We start from the raw sequence: 17,882 nt of genomic DNA, 5'->3' as shown, positions 1-17,882 counted from the left end.
AACTCAGGCCTCTGCCTGCTCGACAGGACCACTTTCATTCACCAAGAGAACTGTTCCCTTTTAATGGCTTCTTGTTGCTCTTAGGATAAAGACCTCGCTCCTTACTTCAGTCTCTAATGCCCTGCATGGCCAGGCTTTCCGGCCTCATTTTAGTCTTTTTGGTCTTCAAGAGCACCATGCCTGTTACCCCCTTCTCAAGACCTTTCTCTCTGCCCCAAACTCATCCCCCTCCCCTCTGCTTAGTTAACTGCCACCCCACCCTCTGACTCTTAGTTCAAATGTCCCTGTGGCAAAGCCTTCCCTGGCCTTCTCAGACCGAGTCAGTTCTCCCCACCACAGGCTTTCATACCTTGACCCTTTTCCTTCACATTTATCCCAGGTCAGAGCATATAGATTATCTATGTGGCCATTTCATCAGTGTCTGCCCCTGAGACATAAGCTCCCTGTGGGCTTGAATCTGTCTTGTTCACCTCCCTTCCCCATGAAATGAGGGAGAAGAAAAACACTGAAAACACAAAGGGTAGGCAGATTTTCTGATCTGTAAACGTGGAATTTTCACCTTGACTATGAGACCCTGGATAACTCCTGTCATTGCTCTGTGCCTCAGTTTTGTCATCTGCAAAATGGTAAATAGACACCCACATAGGTTTGTTGTGAGACTAACAAAGATCTCAAAAAAGAAAATGTTTGCCCAGAACAAAGGGCTGTGTGGGGCAAGCCAATTGTTGCAGCAACTAGCCTGGTTTCATCTGTTTCACGCAGTTAAGTCCTGGCCCAGTGTGGGCCACGCCTATAAGCCCAGCACTTTGAGAGGCCAAGGCAGGAGGATGGCTTGAGGCCAGGAGTTTGAGACCAGCCTAAGCAACATAGTGAGACCCTGTCTCTACAAAAAAATACAAAATTAGCCAAGTGTGGTGGCATGTGCCCGTAGTCCCAACTACTTGGGAGGCTGAGGCAGGAGGATTGCTTGAGTCCAGCAGTTTGAGGTTATAGTGAGCTATGATCATGCAGCTGTACTCCAGCTTGCGCCAAAGGGAAAGACCCTGTCTCTCAAAAAAAAAAAAAGTCCTGAAGAAGTCCCACTTTCTTAAAGGAAAGGACACCTGTGGCTACAGCCATTTCACATGGAATGTCCTCTTTGCTACCTACTCTGGGGGCTTCAAGAGCACAGATCAGGCTCTTGGTTCCCCGTCAAGGCTGCCCTTAGGAGAGACCCCAGAAACTCAGGCTGGTGCATGCTGTGGGCTCTTCCCCCAGGCCTAATCAGGGCAGTGATTGATACTGACAGCTTTGGCCTGGCTCTCCTTACTATACTTGTGCCTTGGCAGGCTTGCCCACCTGATGAAACATAATCTTCCCCAAGTCTGGGAGGCAGGCATGCGGGGGACACTCCTTTCCAGTCACAATGATGACATGTGACCTGCCACCTTGTCAACATTGCCGTGGGGGCCCTCTTGGTAATGTCCAAGGAGCTCTTAAACTCTTAATACGGGACCCGTGAGGTCAGACCTTATTTCCAATTCCATCCTTGTGGAGGGAGTTCTTAAGCCTTAGCCCAAGCTGAAGCATTCCATGCAGTAACCAAGATGGGTCCCAGAATGGCAAAGGAAGTCACACCGTCTTAATATAGCCACAGTTAAGGCTTGTTTTTCTAACAGCCATGTCAGGTGGCTCTGAGCACAGGAAGTGCCAAAGCTTGAAGGAGCTGGAAATGCTCCTTAATTCTAACACCAGCAGTAACGGAATATTCCACTTCTCGGTCATTTGCTCAGAATGAGCCATGTCTCTCCAGGAAAGGCATTCTTTACTCCTTATTTTTCACAAAGTTGGGTGGTCTCTCTTAAGGAAGTTGCTCTGTCTCCATAAACTGAAGGTTTTATAATAAAGTCCACAGCTGCTTTCCTGGGCCTGCCGAAAGCAAGTCCTCAAGCGTGAAGGCGGTTGGGAGAAGTGATGTGGGGAAAAGCTGGGGTCAACTCTGATTTCTTGCCCTGGCTTTGAAGCTGGCTTAGCTGAGGGGTCTTGGGCAATCAACTCCACCTCCCTGGCCCTCTGCTTCCTTGCGAATAAACTGAGGGGATTGGATTAAGTGGCCTCTAAAATCCTTCTGGCTTGAAAATTCTATTCTGAAATCCCTTCTGGATTTCTGATTCCTGGTTTTAGATTAACCTACAATAGCCTCCAGAAACTCGGCACCACTGGCCTAACAAACACTGGATACATAAGACTCTACACTAGGAAATTAATTCATGATAAAAAGAAAGTACCATGGCCGGCTTCCAAGGCTAACCACTCAATGAGCTGTCTCTTCTAGTCAGACAGCTATTCCACGGAGTGGGTGGAAAGACAGCGAGGGTTTGGAGCATGCTCAGGTTGTTTATAAGGCCTTGTAGAAAGCTTGAGCTCGCTTTCCTAACTTCTCTGAGCTCCCAGGTATGGTTTTGGTGTAGTTTTTAAAATTACTGCAACTGAATCAATGTCAGCAGGGTCACGAAATAGACTTTTTGTTTGTTTGTTTTTTTGAGACAGAGTCTTGCTCTGTTGCCCGGGCTAGAGTGCCGTGGCATCAGCCTAGCTCACAGCAACCTTAAACTCCTGGGCTTAAGTGATCCTTCTGCCTCAGCCTCCCAAGTAGCTGGGACTACAGGCATGTGCCACCATGCCCGGCTAATTTTTTTCTATATGTATTTTTAGCTGTCCAGATAATTTCTTTCTATTTTTAGTAGAGATGGGGTCTCGCTCTTGCTCAGGCTGGTCTCGAACTCCTGACCTCAAGCAATCCTTCCGCCTTGGCCTCCCAGAGTGCTAGGATTACAGGCGTGAGCCACTGCGCCCGGCCATGAAATAGACTTTTTGGCTTTGGCTGTCACCAGAAAAAGACAAACACTGCCCAAGAAAAATACTAGAGAACAGATGCTAATAGGCTTTTTGAATGCCAAGCATAAAATATTCTAATGGAAGTCATCAGCAGGGGATAAAGTAATACAGAAAAGATTCTCCCTTGCCCCATTTTTTCCTTCTTTTTTTGAGCCTAGTTTTAAGGAAATGGCTATCTCTGGCATCATTGTGAAGCCATGACCATGCTACCTATTGTAAAACTTTGGAAACTGGGCTGGAATGTTATGACTTCAAAAGTTAGTGTGCAGTCTGAAGTATCCAGGGTGGAGCCTGTGTGATTTCTACATTTACGTGGAAAAGATCAAAGTTGACTTTGCCATTTTACTATGGTTCTGAACCCTGACTGCACGTTAGAATCAGATGGACAGCTGTAAAAACACCATGCTGAAGGCCCATTCCAGGGCAACTGTATCAGTCATTGGGACGAGACGCACACCTGGAACTACAGCCATTGCACCAGGTGTGGGAAATCTGTACATCTGTAGTCAATCAACCCCCCAGGTGATTCTGATGTAAGATACAGTTTGAGGACCACAGATCTAGCCTAAGGAAATAAGTAAAAGAATAGAAAAAGCTTTGCATGCAAAGATGTTCACTTGTCAGCATTATATATAATTTGGTTAGGCCTCTCTTGTTCAAGCAATCTATTATTTACTCATTTACTAAAATGAGATGCAGATATTTAAAAGAGATGTTTAAAAATTCTTAATTAATGTCTTGCAGTAATAAGCAAAAATGTGCATATTGTATTAATTTAAAAATTTAGGATACAATAACAATATAATGCATGTAAAAAAACCCAAACAACTAGAAAGTATAAAAGAAATAATACTGGAAGGAAACATACCAAAATGACACCATATCCACTAACAGTGGTTACACCTGGATATTAGGTCGTTAGATGATTTCCCCCCTATATTTCTGAATTTTCCAAGTTTTCTGTGATGATTGTATATTACATTAATAATGGGAAGGGAGGTAAAAAGCCAACAAACTGACAACTAAAAAAGTAAAGGGACACATCTTCTCTCAGGAGTGCCTGTTCATTAGAGAAAAGACCAGACATTGCTCTGAGGCACCCAGTACAGCCCTCGAGCCAGCCAAGGCAAACGCATCTTCCTCTCTCCTCTCCCTGTCACGCCACAAGGCTTAACACAAGAGCCTGCTGACCAGCAGGAGTTCAGAATGAACAATTTCCCTAAATCTTTAATCAATCCAATAGAAAGAGTTGCTTATAAATTGGGGGCCTAAGTGGGAAAAAACCACCCCACTGTTGAGACCCAGAAGACCCTTCAACAGCAGGGAACTATCTGGGCTCTTCTTCAATTCTCCCATTTGTGTCTGGGACATTGAGGCAAAAAGCAGATTTTCTGGGTAAATGACCACATCTGGCTTCCATTCCCAGTTGCTTGAGTTAGGACAGACTTGTTCATATCCGCTCTTGCATCTGGCCTTGGGCACAGTCTTAATGGAGCATCCTATCCCGTCTGCCTCAAACTATGGCTAGCCTAGAGATGCCCGCAGCTTCTGGAAGTGGTGCTGGTTCTGTCCAGCAGCCCAGAGGACGCTGGCACCTGGGTCTGTGGAACAGCTCTGACTGGCCCCACCTGCCTGCTGCCCCCCACACCCCCAGGTCAGGAAGTTCGGGGGTCCTTACCTGCTTGCCTCGTTTTCCTGGTCTTCCTGTGGGTCCTCGGTGTCCTGCTATCCCAGGCTCACCCTTTGGGCCCATTTCACCCTGGAAAGAAGATAGAGAAGCAAGAGAGGAATCAGGACGTGTGGAACAGGCGCACTTACGCAGGTCTGTCCAATCATGGGCTACTGATCTTTCCAGTGCTTTCCCAGCTGGGCTGCCCTGGGAGACCGGGAAGTGATGAAGTCATGAGAAAGGCAGACACATCTTTTAAGAAAGAAGAAGAAAAAAGGTAACCCTGGGTGGGTTATTTATTATCTGACAGAGACAGCTGTGGGGCAGCACACATTTTGGTGACCAAACCGGGGGGAGACAAATCATCATCCAGAACAGCCAAAGTGGGGCAGTGGGAGGCTTGTGCAATGCAGTCACATGTGTGCCTGTGACACTACAGCTGTCTGGGGAAATGCTTTTCTTTCTAGTTGAAATTTTATGTTGTGCTTTGTTATGTTTTGTTTTTAGCACAAATTCAAATTTAAAGGTTTTTTGAGTGATTGGACACAGTTTTGCCAACTATCATCTTTTGAAGTTTCTGCTCATTTAATAGTGTTTACTTGGGATTATCTATTTCCTCACTCTTTTTTTTTTTTTTTTTTTTTTGAGACAGAGTCTCACTTTGTTGCCCAGGCTAGAATGAGTGCCGTGGCATCAGCCTAGCTCACAGCAACCTCAAACTCCTGGGCTTAAGTGATCCTACTGCCTCAGCCTCCCGAGTAGCTGGGACTACAGGCATGCGCCACCAGGCCCGGCTAATTTGTTTTTCTATATATAATGTTAGTTGGCCAGATTATTTCTTTCTATTTTTAGTAGAGACGGGGTCTCGCTCTTGCTCAGGCTGGGCTCGAACTCCTGACCTCAAGCGGTCCACCTGCCTCGGCCTCCCAGAGTGCTAGGATTACAGGCGTGAGCCACCACGCCCGGCCTTTTTTTTTTTTTTTTTTTTTTTGAGACAGAGTCTCACTTTGTTGCCCGGGCTAGAGTGAGTGCTGTGGTGTCAGCCTAGCTCACAGCAACCTCAAACTCCTGGACTTAAGCATTTCTACTGCCTCAGCCTCCCAAGTAGCTGGGACTACAGGCATGCACCACCATGCCCGGCTAACTTTTTCTGTATATATTTTAGTTGACCAGATAATTCCTTTCTATTTTTAGTAGAGATGGGGTCTCGCTCTTGCTGGTCTCGAACTCCTGACCTTGAGCGATCCACCCGCCTCAGCCTCCCGGAGTACTAGGATTACAGGCGTGAGCCACCGCGCCCGGCCTATTTCCTCACTCTTTAGTAAACGTTGGTTTGAGTTCCAGCTCACTTCCATTTGATTTAGATGAAAACTCTTTTTGTAGGGAGAGATGTTTCAAAGATATGTTCAAATGTCCAATATAATTATTGAAAAAGGCATGGAAAACTATGTAAACAGTATTCCTGTTTGATAAGCCTATGTTGAGGCCGGGCGCGGTGGCTCACGCCTGTAATCCTAGCACTCTGGGAAGCCGAGGCGGGAGGATCATTTGAGCTCAAGAGTTTGAGACCAGCCTGAGCAAGAGCAAGACCCGGTCTCTACTAAAAATAGAAAGAAATTATATGGACCACTAAAAATATATATAGAAAAAATTAGCCGGGCATGGTGGCACATGTCTGTAGTCCCACCTACTCGGGAGGCTGAGGCAGAAGGATTGCTTGATCCCAGGAGTTTGAGGTTGCTGTGAGCTAGGCTGATGCCACGGCACTCTAGCCTGGGCAACAGAGTGAGACTCTGTCTCAAAAAAAATAAAAAAAGCCTATGTTGAACTTTCAGAACCAAATGCACCAACTATAGGATTTCATAGTTTAAGGCCAATCTTTTGCAAAACCCATTTCTCCATCTTAGTTTTTCTCCTTCTTCTATTATACATGTTCTAGGATTCCAGCCCCACTTACCATTTCTTTGAGTCATGAACCCACAGGGCGCATCATTCCTATCTCCAGTAATCCCCTGACAGCCCAGAAAGCACCAACAACAAGATAAGTTTAGCAATTGCAACCATGAGTGTTTCTGTTAGTCAGCAGCCAGTGCCCATGAGGGGCTGCCCAGCCGCCCGGAGAGAACAATAAACACCCAGGTGCCTTTCCACGTGGAGGTCAGAGGAGGTTAGACACAACGGAAAAGTCCAGGGAACACCAGTATACAGAAAGGATCAAGCATAAAGCTCTGAAATTACCTGTCAGCTCAGCCAATGTAATGAATTTGTCCCTACCCAGCCACCAGTGTTTTGCTTCACCAAGAATTGTCCTTAAATCTATGATTTCTTTCCCCCTCATGCATCCTTCAGCATTCTAGGCAGTAAGAGAATGTGAGAAGACATTGTCACATGTGAGGGTGGTTTCTACGTGACCATGGAGATGTTTGCACCATTGTCCCTTGGCTGTTTAGAGGGGCTCAGGGGATGTCTTGTTTGCCTGGGAGAAAACAGCAGCACAAGCATCATAAATTTTTTTAAGAGATTTTCAGAAGGAAGTGTGGCCCTTCTCTACATCGACTGGAAGCAGCCAGTAATTTCTTGATCTAATTTCTTTCCTAAGACATAATTATGGTTATCATATCAGCTCTGTCTTAAAACAGCCTGCCACGAAAGGGGAAGAAAACTCTTTAGATGGCAAGTCTAGAAATGGTGCAGAGGCCAGAGAAGCTGTCATAGTTAATTTTACAGTAATTTATTATTCTTTGATGTTCACTGTTTTACTGAATTAATTTTATTTTAAATATTTAAAAATAATGTATCTCTCTTCCCTTTTGCAGCCATGTCCAAAGCAGCAGAGAGGCCAAAATGAAGTTCAATCCCTTTGTGATTTCTGACCAAAGCAAGAAGCGCAAAAGGCATTTCAATGCACCTTCCCACATTCACAGGAAGATTATGTCTTCCCCTCTTTCCAAAGAGCTGAAACAGAAATACAATGTTCGATCCATGCTCATCAGAAAGGATGGTGAAGTTCAGGTGGTTTGGGGACACTATAAAGGTCAGCAAATTGGCAAAGTAGTCCAGGTTTACAGGAAGAAATATGTCATCTACATTGAATGGATGCAGTGGGAAAAGGGTAATGGCACAACTGTCCATATGGGTATTCACCCCAGCAAGGTGGTTATTACTAGGCTTAAACTGGACAAAGACAGCAAAAAGATCCTTGAACAGAAAGCCAGATCTCACCAAGTAGGAAAGGAAAAAGGCAAGTACAAGGAAGAAACAATTGAGAAGATGCAGGAATGAAATAATCTTAAGTTCAACTTTCATAAAAACTGCTAAAGTGAAAAAAATTTAAAAATAAAATTATTTTTTTCTCTTTTAATGTTTCCTTTAATTTGCTTATATAATTAATCTATTTTTTTAATCCAACTCCCTATCAAGGGTAGCAGGAACACTTTCTGACAGCCTAAGGGAGTGATAAATCATAATAAATTAATGAATGACGATTGAAAATATTTAAACATGCTCTACTGACTGGATAAGGTCAGATAAGAATGTATATTCAAGTTTGGAAAATAAAACTTTAAGGTGAACTTAAAAAATTAAAAATACCTAAAAAGAATCCCATTTACATGTTTGAAGAATATCATGGTCTGAGACCTAGGTTTTAAATAACGATTTCCAATGTCAATGCCTTACAGCATGAGCAACCAACACCACAGTGTTAGCTTAGGAGCTATTCTTTTGTTTTTTGCTTCTTTTTTTAGAGATAGGGTCTTGCTCTGTTGCCCAGGCTGGAATACAGTGGTATAATCATAGCTCACTGTGACCTTGAACTCCTGTGCTTAAGTGATCCTCCTACCTCAGCCTCCCAAGTAGCTGAAACTACAGACACATGCTACCATACCCAGCTAATTTTTAAATTTTTTGTAGAGAAAGGGTCTTGCTGTGTTGTCCAGGCTGATTTCCAACTCCTGTCCTCAAGTGATCCTCCCGCCTTGCTGGGATTACAGGCATGAGCCACTTACGCCCAGCCAGGAGCTGTTCTAAATGGCCATTTCTTCACTTTTCACTCTTTATTCTCTGATACTCCCCCCACCCACCTTCATTCTTCTTCCCTAGACCCTATCCCTAAGTAAAATTTTCCAAAAATCTGTCAGTCAGTGGCCACCTTCACAACTTTTGTCAAATCTGCACATCACTCTATTGTTATTTACTGAATATTTTTTCCTTTAAGTTACCTGAAACTGATTCCTTTCTTTATTAAATCTTCTCCCAAGCCAGATATCCACTAAATATTTAACTATTTAAATACATCTGTGTCCCTCTGGCAGGATGTATATGACCCTTGAAGGACTGCATTAAGCATTTAGGCAGCAATGACGTTAAATAAAAGATGCCTGAGCTTTGCACTGGGGCCCATGTGCTGAGGGGCCTTGACCCTTGGAGCTCAGATCTGAGTGCTTTGTCAGAGAGGTTTCTGAGTTTGAACATTACTGCAGCCCTCTGAGAGGCAGGAAAAGCAAGGAAGGGCCCCTCCTGCCCAGATGGGTTGTCCTTTCCTTCTCACTGAGTCGGAAGGAGGCCTCAGACCATCCTGCCACCCTGTCCCCAATGTGTAAGGCAACTTGACCCCCACCCTAAGGCAGAACCTTCCACTTCCATGGTTAGACCCCCTTTTGCTGCCCGACGGACAAAGAGGCAGAACTCTTTTTGTTGTGCTTGGAAGGGCTGATTTTTTTTTTCTGAGGTCTAACTTCTAGGTACTTACTTTTTGTCCCAACATTCCAGGAAATCCTGGGAAGCCCTGTGAAAAGAGCAACAAACAATGTGATCACCGCTGAAATAACACCTGAAAGGGCTCGGACAAACTTGGCTGGCCCCTTTCAAGATGGGGGCCTGTCAGTCTGTCCCCTTTCAAGATGGGGGCCTGTCAGTCCGTCATCCGTCCACAGGTGGGGGTGGGCAGGAGGCCGCCACTTCCACTAAAGTTTATGATTTCTGTGGAGTGGCCATTACCTTTTCTCCTTTGGGACCCAAGTCGCCCCTTTCACCTCTAGATCCCTAGGAGGAAACCACAGGAGAGGAGAGAGTTAGTACCTTGGGGTGGGGGAGGGACAATTGGAGCATTTCAAATTGAAAAGCTCCCTAAGCCAATACCTTCATTTTACAGGCAAATAGGGTCAGAGATACCAGGTGACTTGCCGAGGGAGGAATGCTTTGTGATCTACCTTCTATTTGAACCCAGAGATCTCTTGCATTAATAAAGGACAACTCACATAAAATTCTGGGTCCTAGATCTTCTCTCATCCTGTGGGGAAATTGTCCCCAGGTCATGCTGGTTTTTGTTTTGTTTTGGTTTGGTTTGGTTTTGGACAGTTGAGAAGGATGGTGGTGGAAGCTTGGCCTAAAGACACATCCGCCGTCTGCCTGCAGCACTCCCTGCAAACTGTGCTCATTCTCTCCCTGGCACCGCCCTCCTTGGCTCATCTGCTCCATTGTGGGGCCTCTGCCTCCCGGGGGGCCCTCCCTGACCTGCTTGCCTTGCTCCAAGAGGCGCCTCACTTCTCTCTCAGCACACTGACAAAGGACGGGGGACTATCTAGGGATGGTCACTGCAGTTGCTGACTAAAGAGAGAGCTGGGCCCACCCTCTGCATGTCACCGATGCCAGGGCCTCTCGCCCACACCAGGCTCTGGATGCCATCAGAGACCAGCACTAACCTTTTCCCCTCTGGATCCAGGGTATCCCTAAAAGAAAGCAGAAGGTGCATTTACAGTCAGCCCTGTAGGACCTTTGGGTTTGGCGCAGAGTGGAAGGAATCCGCGAAAGTGGTGGTGACGTGTGTCTCCACACTGTGCTGGAAGTTTTAGTGGGTTGCAGCAGTCAACACAAAGATGTCCCAGAGGGTTATGTTTATACCAGGCCTAAAAGAACATTGCTTTTCTCACCCTGGAAAGACCTGGTCAAAGGTTTCCCTCTGCCCTGTTGTCCAGAGGCTTGCCCCTCCCTGCCCAGGAGAACACTGGTAGGAATGGCATCCCTACATCCCTGCATCCCAAGGCATGATGTCCCCCAAAGGGCTGGTAAAGGCAAGCACCCTGGTGCCAGGCCCTGCAATACCTGTGACATTCCCCAGCCCAGGATAGCCACCCCACCCAGTTCCCATCTTCGTAGATGGCAGCTGCTCCAGAGCCTTAGTGAAAAGACCTGGGAATGTCCATGTGGACCACACACTCACCTTGGAGCCCATTGGTCCTCTTGACCCTGGCAGGCCCATCATACCCATGTCACCTTTTTCACCCTATGGGAAACAGAATAAGGAAAAAAGACCCACAGTGACATTTCTTAGAGAAACTGAACCAGCCCAGTCATGGGCAAGATCAGGATGGAACCGAGGACATTGGGACTGGCTTGTGAGTCTGAGGCCCCAAATATCCAAATGCCCCTTTGCTCCCTCCCAGAGTCCCATGGCCCCCTACTCCATATTTCACTCTGTATTGAGATGAAATACGAAATGAAAATGCCCAAAGTAAAGCAGATCTCCAAACTAAATGCTCACTAAGATGTTTTAAATGGTGATACTTGATATTTTCCTACTGAGGATTGTGAGAGGGTAGGGGAGAAAGCATGAGGGCACTGGGGCTTCAGAAGACAAATTGTCAACACACAAAAACACTTTGCCTGCTTTGCTCTTTGCATAGGGAGGCCCCTCAGAATGGTTTGTAATTGGTACTTCCAGTACCCTCTGTACTAAAAGACTTTACACCAGCACTAACCAGAAGAAATATAAGGTAAGCCACATACTTACTTAAAAAATTGTTTAGAAGTCACATTAAAGGTAAAACTAAACAGGTGAAATTAATCTTAACGATATATCCCATTTAATCTAGTTAATTTAATCTAATTATTTCAACATGTAATCAATATAAAAATTATTAATGAGATGTTTTGCACTGTTTTTCATAATAACTACTTGAAATCTGCTGTGTATTTTATATTTAAAGCATATCTCAAATTTTCTTCCAAAATACTTTATCTGTATTTACAGTCTATAAAATTTATAGTTGAAAAAGCAGATTCACACATTCAACTTGCTCCAAACATACTTAAATGTTTTCAAATAATTGAATTAAGTAAAGGTTTTTGAAATCAAACTTAAATTAATTAAAATTTAAAAATTTGGTTTCTCAGTTCATTAGCCACATTCTGAAGGCTCAAGAGTTGTATGTGGCCAGTGGCTGCCATGTTGGATAGCTCAGCTCTATACAGAGGATTTTTAAAAGAAATACCCTTGGGACTTGTCCTCGGAGGACTGGAAACACAGTTTTCTCCTCCCACAACACATCCGGTAAGTGAATCAGAGAAGATGGTGCTATCCATCTGCCCAGCCCTGCCTTCCACAGGTAAAATTCCTGAGTCCTGGCCTCCAAACTCTCTAGTCTATGACCACCATGAGAAGAACATAAATGGAGGCATAGATAGGGGTGTTGCCTTCCATACCCTGACTGAGGAAGGGATTTCATCAGCACTTGGCAATCCCTCTCTGAATGTAGGATTGCCATTCTTCAGCCAGCCAACACACCCTATAAACCCTCTACCTCCTGCCAGATCAGCAAGACAGGCAAGAGCTTCCCAGGAACAAGCCCCTCTTAGGTCATCTCAGGGAAACCAAAGAACAGGTTGCTAATTCTCAAGACAAAGGAGAACCAGGGTCCCAGGCAAAAGGGGAGCCACCCCTCTTTTCTCCTTCCACAGAAACAGAGCTGTGGCACTGATCAAGGTCTTGTAGTCCAAGAGAAGGAGGAAGTGTTTGGGGACTTGTGGACGGTCCTCGAGCTCTATTCTTTCTCCTCTTGAGGAAGTGATTCACTGACTACGTGCCAGGGGCCAGGGGAGCTGCCATCCTCCCTCCTCTTGTTCTGACACCACAAGAGCCCCCAAAGCACACTGCACTTACCCTGGGTCCTTCAGGGCCTGGCCAGCCGACAGGCCCAGGCATACCAGGAACACCTGGGGGGCCAGGTCTGCCCTTCAAAGACCAAGAACAAAAGTCAAGACAAGTGGGTTTGTTTCTTTACTTCCAAGAACTAATATTTGTCTCTGGGGCCCATGGGGAGGATGGGGCCTTCAAGTATGGCCCCATGGACTCTCATCCCCACCCTCCAAAGACTGATGGCCTAAAGAGTTGGGTCACTGAGGTATAAGTTAAACCCTTAGTGTCACATTGTATCGCCAGACAAGATTTTATTCTACTCAAATAGAGGGTGGTGGGAAAGGGATTCTAAACTTCTTGGTTTTTAAATATTCACCACCTCCACACTCCTGCCCCAAATGTCCCATGGCTTCTTGCCAAAGATGTGCTGTAGAATGAGATAGGACTATGATTGGAGAGCAGTAGCTGATGCTGTTGGTACTCCCTCGAGGTCTTTTTTACCTGCTCAGAGCACCCACCCCCCAGAGGCTACCTTTCTTGTGGCTCATTCCTGCAACCCGCAAAGGTGGAGTTTGCCCTTAGGTAATTGGAACTGCCTAGTAATGTGCCTCTTCTTCCTGCAGAGAACAGCCCAGCTCCCTTACCCCAAGGCAGGACAAGCTGTAGGGCAATTCACACTCCCGAGCTCCCCTAGGGATCACGCTGCAGAGGCTGGGCTTCACCTGACACCACTGCCCCCACTTCTCCCACTCCCTTCCAGGCTCCTCCTCAGAGTGCTCCCTTAATAATTTATTCACTCGCACATGGTACATGCTGTCCCTGTCTCTGTCAAGCCAAGGCTATGGAGCCCTGCAAGAGAGCGCAGGAGCAGGGATTGGGGGTCTATCTTGACCTCTGCACCCACTGGCTAATTTCACAGTTAGCCAGAGATGTGAAGGGCTCAGCCCCTAAACCAGAGGCACCAAATGCTGGCATGTGTACTGGTTTCTACTTTTGCCTCCCATATCCATGCTGGTGTCATTACTCGCTCATGGTCCTTGTTAGGTCTGAGCATGGAGACCACCCCAGGACCATTTCTAGCCCAGCACTTCAGCTGTGCCATGGCTAGAGTTTTCATCTGTGTCCTAAAGAGTTGTAACTTTTGCCTTGCAAAGGTCTGTTTAGTTTAAGGCTGTTGTCAACAGTGAAACCATATGACTAAAAATATTTAATGAGAAAGAAATACAGTAATTTATATTTAGAGCCATGCACATCTTTCTTGGCCAGTTTTAGCACCGCCTTCTATCACTGAGACCTCGACATTCAGTGGCTGTATGCAGTGACCACAGCAGGTATAACAGCCTGCTGATTTACTCCCTCTTGACACTAATGAGAGTCTTGATAACATGTATTTGATTCACTCCGAGTCACTGTGACCTTAAGTAACTCCCATTTCTTTCAGCTGGGCCAAAAAGCAAAAGCCATTTGTTTCTGTCTGCTCTGGCACTTTATTCCAGTTTAATCAAATAGACAGTGAGAGTTGTTCTGTGTTGATGGTTGAGGGCTTGGAGGGTTTCTCTGATGAGATGGTCTGAGGCTGGGGGAAATTTGGCCAGGCGTGGCAGCCCCTGGAAGGAGTCTGAATGCCTGGCAGGAGCAGGCTCCAGCTCCTAAGCAAAGGATTTGGAAGAAAGGGCAAGATTATTACTGCCATCGTAGGGATGGCGGCACCATTATTGTCCACCTAAGTATTTATTGGTGGCCACTGAAGTGCACTGCTGGTCCCCCATCCCAGGAGCGCACACACACTCACACGCACGTGGAGCACAGTTGCCCGCATGACGCCGACAGAACAGCACAGACCATACCTTCCTTCCTGGTCGGCCAAGCTCCCCCTGTGGATGGAGAAGACAGGTAAGGAGAGTCTGCTTTGGAAGCAGAGGGCTGGGAGGGCTGAGGACTGGGCATGTCCACGAGGCTCGGTCGCTTGGCCGCTCACAGCCCCCCAGCCATATCAGTGGCCAAGTCAAAATCCACCAGTGGTGTCCCACACCTGCTGCAGCAGCTCAGCCATCATGGAGCCCATCCTCACGCACTAAGGCAGAATTAGCACATGTCTAGAAATCTCAACCAGAGAAGTTTTGGTGCCACCCCCAGAAAACAGGCTGGAATTACCAAGGAGAGATGGGTTGAAGAAAGTAGTGGCTCCTACCTTTTCTCCCTTTGGTCCTGTCTTGCCAGGAAGTCCTCGTGGACCCTAGACAATCAAGATAAGAAGTGAAGAAAGTATGTATCAGCCCAAGACGGGACTGGTGAGGAGGCTCTTGCTTCACTGGGCTCATATAGCAGCAGCCTCGTTCCCCACGCAGATGCGGGGCTGCAGGGACCCATGAGGCCCCTCTCGTGCCCTCCAGCCCAGTCCCCTCCTCTCTGTTCCTCCTCCTCGTTAGCTTTCTCTGAGCCGTGTTTCCAGTGGTTCCAGGGCTGCTATGATTACACAACTACTCCCTGTGATTTTAATTTTCTCCCTGGAACCCTTTGGTTGCCTGAATCATCCCAAGTGCTAGGTGAGAGCAACTAAGGAGTCTTGAAGAAATTCCATGTGCTGAAAACAGGAGGCTTTGCCACCTCTCATATCTTTTCAGCTACTGTTACCAAACTTCCCTGGGGCCTTGATGAGAGAGAAGTTAAGTTTTGCACACATCAGCAGCCAACTTAGAAATTTCTATGGTTGATCTGTGGGTACCAGGTGCCAAATAATTCTCCCCTTCCCTCTTTCAGCAGGAAAAGTCTTCCTTTTTAATATGTTAAGAATATGGGAAAGTAAATTGTGCATTTTTATCTCACTGCCCAGCCATAGGAGCAGCATTGACTCCAGCTCAGGGACTCTAGAACCCACTGCACCCAAGCTTTGCACACCCACAGCCAGAATGCAAGTGTTTTCTGCTCATGCACCTGTGAAATGCTGTCAGCTGCTGTCCAAATTCCTCAGAACAGCAGAAAGGAAATCTATCAAAACCCCCAAGCACCCACTGCACCCCTAAGATCGGTGGTGAACTTGCGCAATGCAAAGTCTGCTTGAAATAGGATTTCTAGAACCTTGTCCAAATGACAAACAGCTGCCCCCCAAAGCCAGTAGTTCCCAAACCTCTCCGCACATTACAATTTCCTGGGGAATCTTTGAAAAATCCCAAAGCCCAGGCCCCATCCCAGACCAATTAAATAACAGTCTTCAGGGGAGGGGCACAAGCATCAGCAATTTCTGAAGCTCCCCAGGGGATTGGAATTTGCAGATAATCTGAGAACCACCATCTTTGGTGTATTCATCTTCTGTTTGGGGATGAGGAGGAGCAAGAGTGTTCATTTTGTTCCCTTCATTCCTCCAAGCCTTAGTTTTTTCCATTTCTTGAAATGGGCTAGAACTATTTTACAAGGTCATTGTGCTCCAGCTCAGTGCTTCTCAAACTTTAATGTTCAGATGATTTATACCATTCACTCAGTGGAGGGTTGGTGTCTTGTTAAGATGCAGATTCTGATTGAGTAAGTTAGGGGGATGAGATTCTGCATGTCTAACCAACTTCCATAAGATGCCAGTGTTGCTGGTCCAGGGATCTCACTTTGAGAAGGGACAGCATTCATGCTGTGTGCTAAGGGAACCGAGGTGGCCACACAGACCCTGCAGTGGGGCAGTGCAGACTCCGTGTGCCTCAAATGGGATTGCACAAGGTTAGAGATGTGCAAGCATGACTGGAGAGCTACTGTTCTGAGATCAGCAGAGCATCCCCCTTTTCCTTCCCATATTCTGTGAGTTCCCACGTGCCCAAGATCTGTCAGAGTAACTACTAAAGGTGGAAAGATAGAAATGCACCTTAAAGGATTTCCATCTTGCCTTTCTGCAGATTTCCCAGCCCCTCTGCAGCAGCTTCTGGCCAACCCTAGGTTCAGAGTCCTGCTCTCTTTCTTGCAGTCAACAAATCTATGTGAAGAACCATGCACTGTTGGAGACTGGAACAGTAGTGAGCAAGATGGACAGTGTCCCTGTTCCCACAGACCAGGGGTCAGTAAACTTCTTCTGTAAAAGGCCAGATAGTAAATATCTTAGGCCTTGTGGGCCATACTTGGTGTCTGCCACAACTAGTCAACTCTGCCCTTGTAGTGCAAAAGCAGCCACAGACAATAAGACTTTAGTTAAAGTTTAAAACAGGCTGCTGCAGGATTTGATCCACAAGTATAGTGTGCCAACCCTTGCCACTGAGTAACATTTTACAGAGGGGAGACCAAGAGACCAGGAATGAGAGAGACAGAGAGAGAGAGAGAGAGAGAGAGAACTGCAACAGGATGGAAAACTGTGCAGACAATTAAAATAGATATTGTGACCGACAGACAGCGATTGGTGGTTGGGGTGGGGACTACTTCAGACTGGGTGGTTGAGGAAGAAGTGTAAACTGAGTCCTGATTGTCCAAAGGAGCTGGCCATGATAAAAACCAGAGTGAAGAACATCTCAAACTGCAGGAACTATAAGCCCAAATGCCCTAAGGCTGAAGCAGGCTTGGAGTATCTGAGGACCCAAGCGATGGTCACTGTGGCTGAGTGGAGAGGATGGTGGAGGTGGTGTGAGATGAAGTGGGAGGTGCAGGCTGGATCCCCTCCCGTGGAGCTTTGTAATCCAGGGTTAGGAGTTTGGCTCTAGTCTTCCTGTGACGGGAAGCCACAGGAGGGTTTACCCAGGGGAGTGACATAATTTCTGTGCCTCCTGCATGGGGAGGCACTTGGGGAACTGACTGCTCCTTACACCCTCTTTCCCCTCCCCATGGAAGCCCCAGAGCCCCAGGCCAGGGATGCCCTCACCGACGGAGCCCCTCTCAGAAGTGGGCCAGAGGAGCCAGGAGTCTGTAAGGTGGGGTCTCTGGAGGGTACTCTGTTGTTTGTTTAGAAAGTCCTTTCTCTAAAAATAAAAAATAAAAAAAGAAAGTTCTTTCTCTAGCATTTTGCCTGTTCCTCACTCTTCCCTTTAGCTTTTGTGGGGGAGGGGTGGGCTGCTTGGTAGCAGTATCTGGGGGCCCAGTGAAGCTCAGGGTGACAAGTTTCTCTTTGCCCCCACTTTCCAGCACTGAATGCCGCACCTCTGGGTCCACAAGGGGGATCAATGAGCACATAGGGGCATTGTCATGAAGGGTTTGCTGATAACTGTAATGACAACCACATCCACACAGGCGGCATCTCATTTGATTCCCCCTGAAATCCAGGACAGAGGGGCAATTATTATCCCCATTGCATAGATAGGGAACCCGGTCTGGGGAGCCAGAATTCACTCAGAGGGGTGAGTGCTCTATCCATGTGGCTCTGGAGCAGGAGGTAAGCAAGAGAAGGAAAAACAGCCCTGCAGCACATGTGAAGGAGCACACGCTAAGAGGCTCTGCCCAGTGGGCTTCCCTTGCTCT

At 46.6% G+C, this 17,882-nt stretch overlaps 2 protein-coding genes across 2 annotated transcripts in view; one reads left to right on the top strand and one right to left on the bottom strand.

The window, feature by feature from the left end:
* Positions 1-17,882, bottom strand: part of COLQ (collagen like tail subunit of asymmetric acetylcholinesterase) — a 33,093-nt gene that overhangs the window by 13,601 nt on the left and 1,610 nt on the right. Inside the window, exons 4-11 of the mRNA XM_045559562.1 lie at positions 14,653-14,697; positions 14,309-14,335; positions 12,486-12,557; positions 10,767-10,829; positions 10,249-10,275; positions 9,545-9,589; positions 9,297-9,332; positions 4,556-4,636 (exon numbers count right to left, since the gene is read on the bottom strand). Of these exons, the coding sequence (XP_045415518.1) occupies positions 4,556-4,636; positions 9,297-9,332; positions 9,545-9,589; positions 10,249-10,275; positions 10,767-10,829; positions 12,486-12,557; positions 14,309-14,335; positions 14,653-14,697 (396 nt within the window). The remainder of the gene's footprint in view (positions 1-4,555; positions 4,637-9,296; positions 9,333-9,544; positions 9,590-10,248; positions 10,276-10,766; positions 10,830-12,485; positions 12,558-14,308; positions 14,336-14,652; positions 14,698-17,882) is intronic.
* LOC123628610 (60S ribosomal protein L26-like) lies at positions 7,391-7,828 on the top strand. The gene has a single exon (XM_045538451.1). It carries the CDS (start codon positions 7,391-7,393, stop codon positions 7,826-7,828), a length of 438 nt encoding a protein of 145 aa, XP_045394407.1.

This window comes from Lemur catta, chromosome 1 (genome assembly GCF_020740605.2).
Source record: "Lemur catta isolate mLemCat1 chromosome 1, mLemCat1.pri, whole genome shotgun sequence".
Taxonomy (NCBI): Eukaryota; Metazoa; Chordata; class Mammalia; order Primates; family Lemuridae; genus Lemur; species Lemur catta.
Note: the sequence above shows the minus strand (reverse complement) of the source record. Positions and strands in the feature narration are given on the sequence as shown.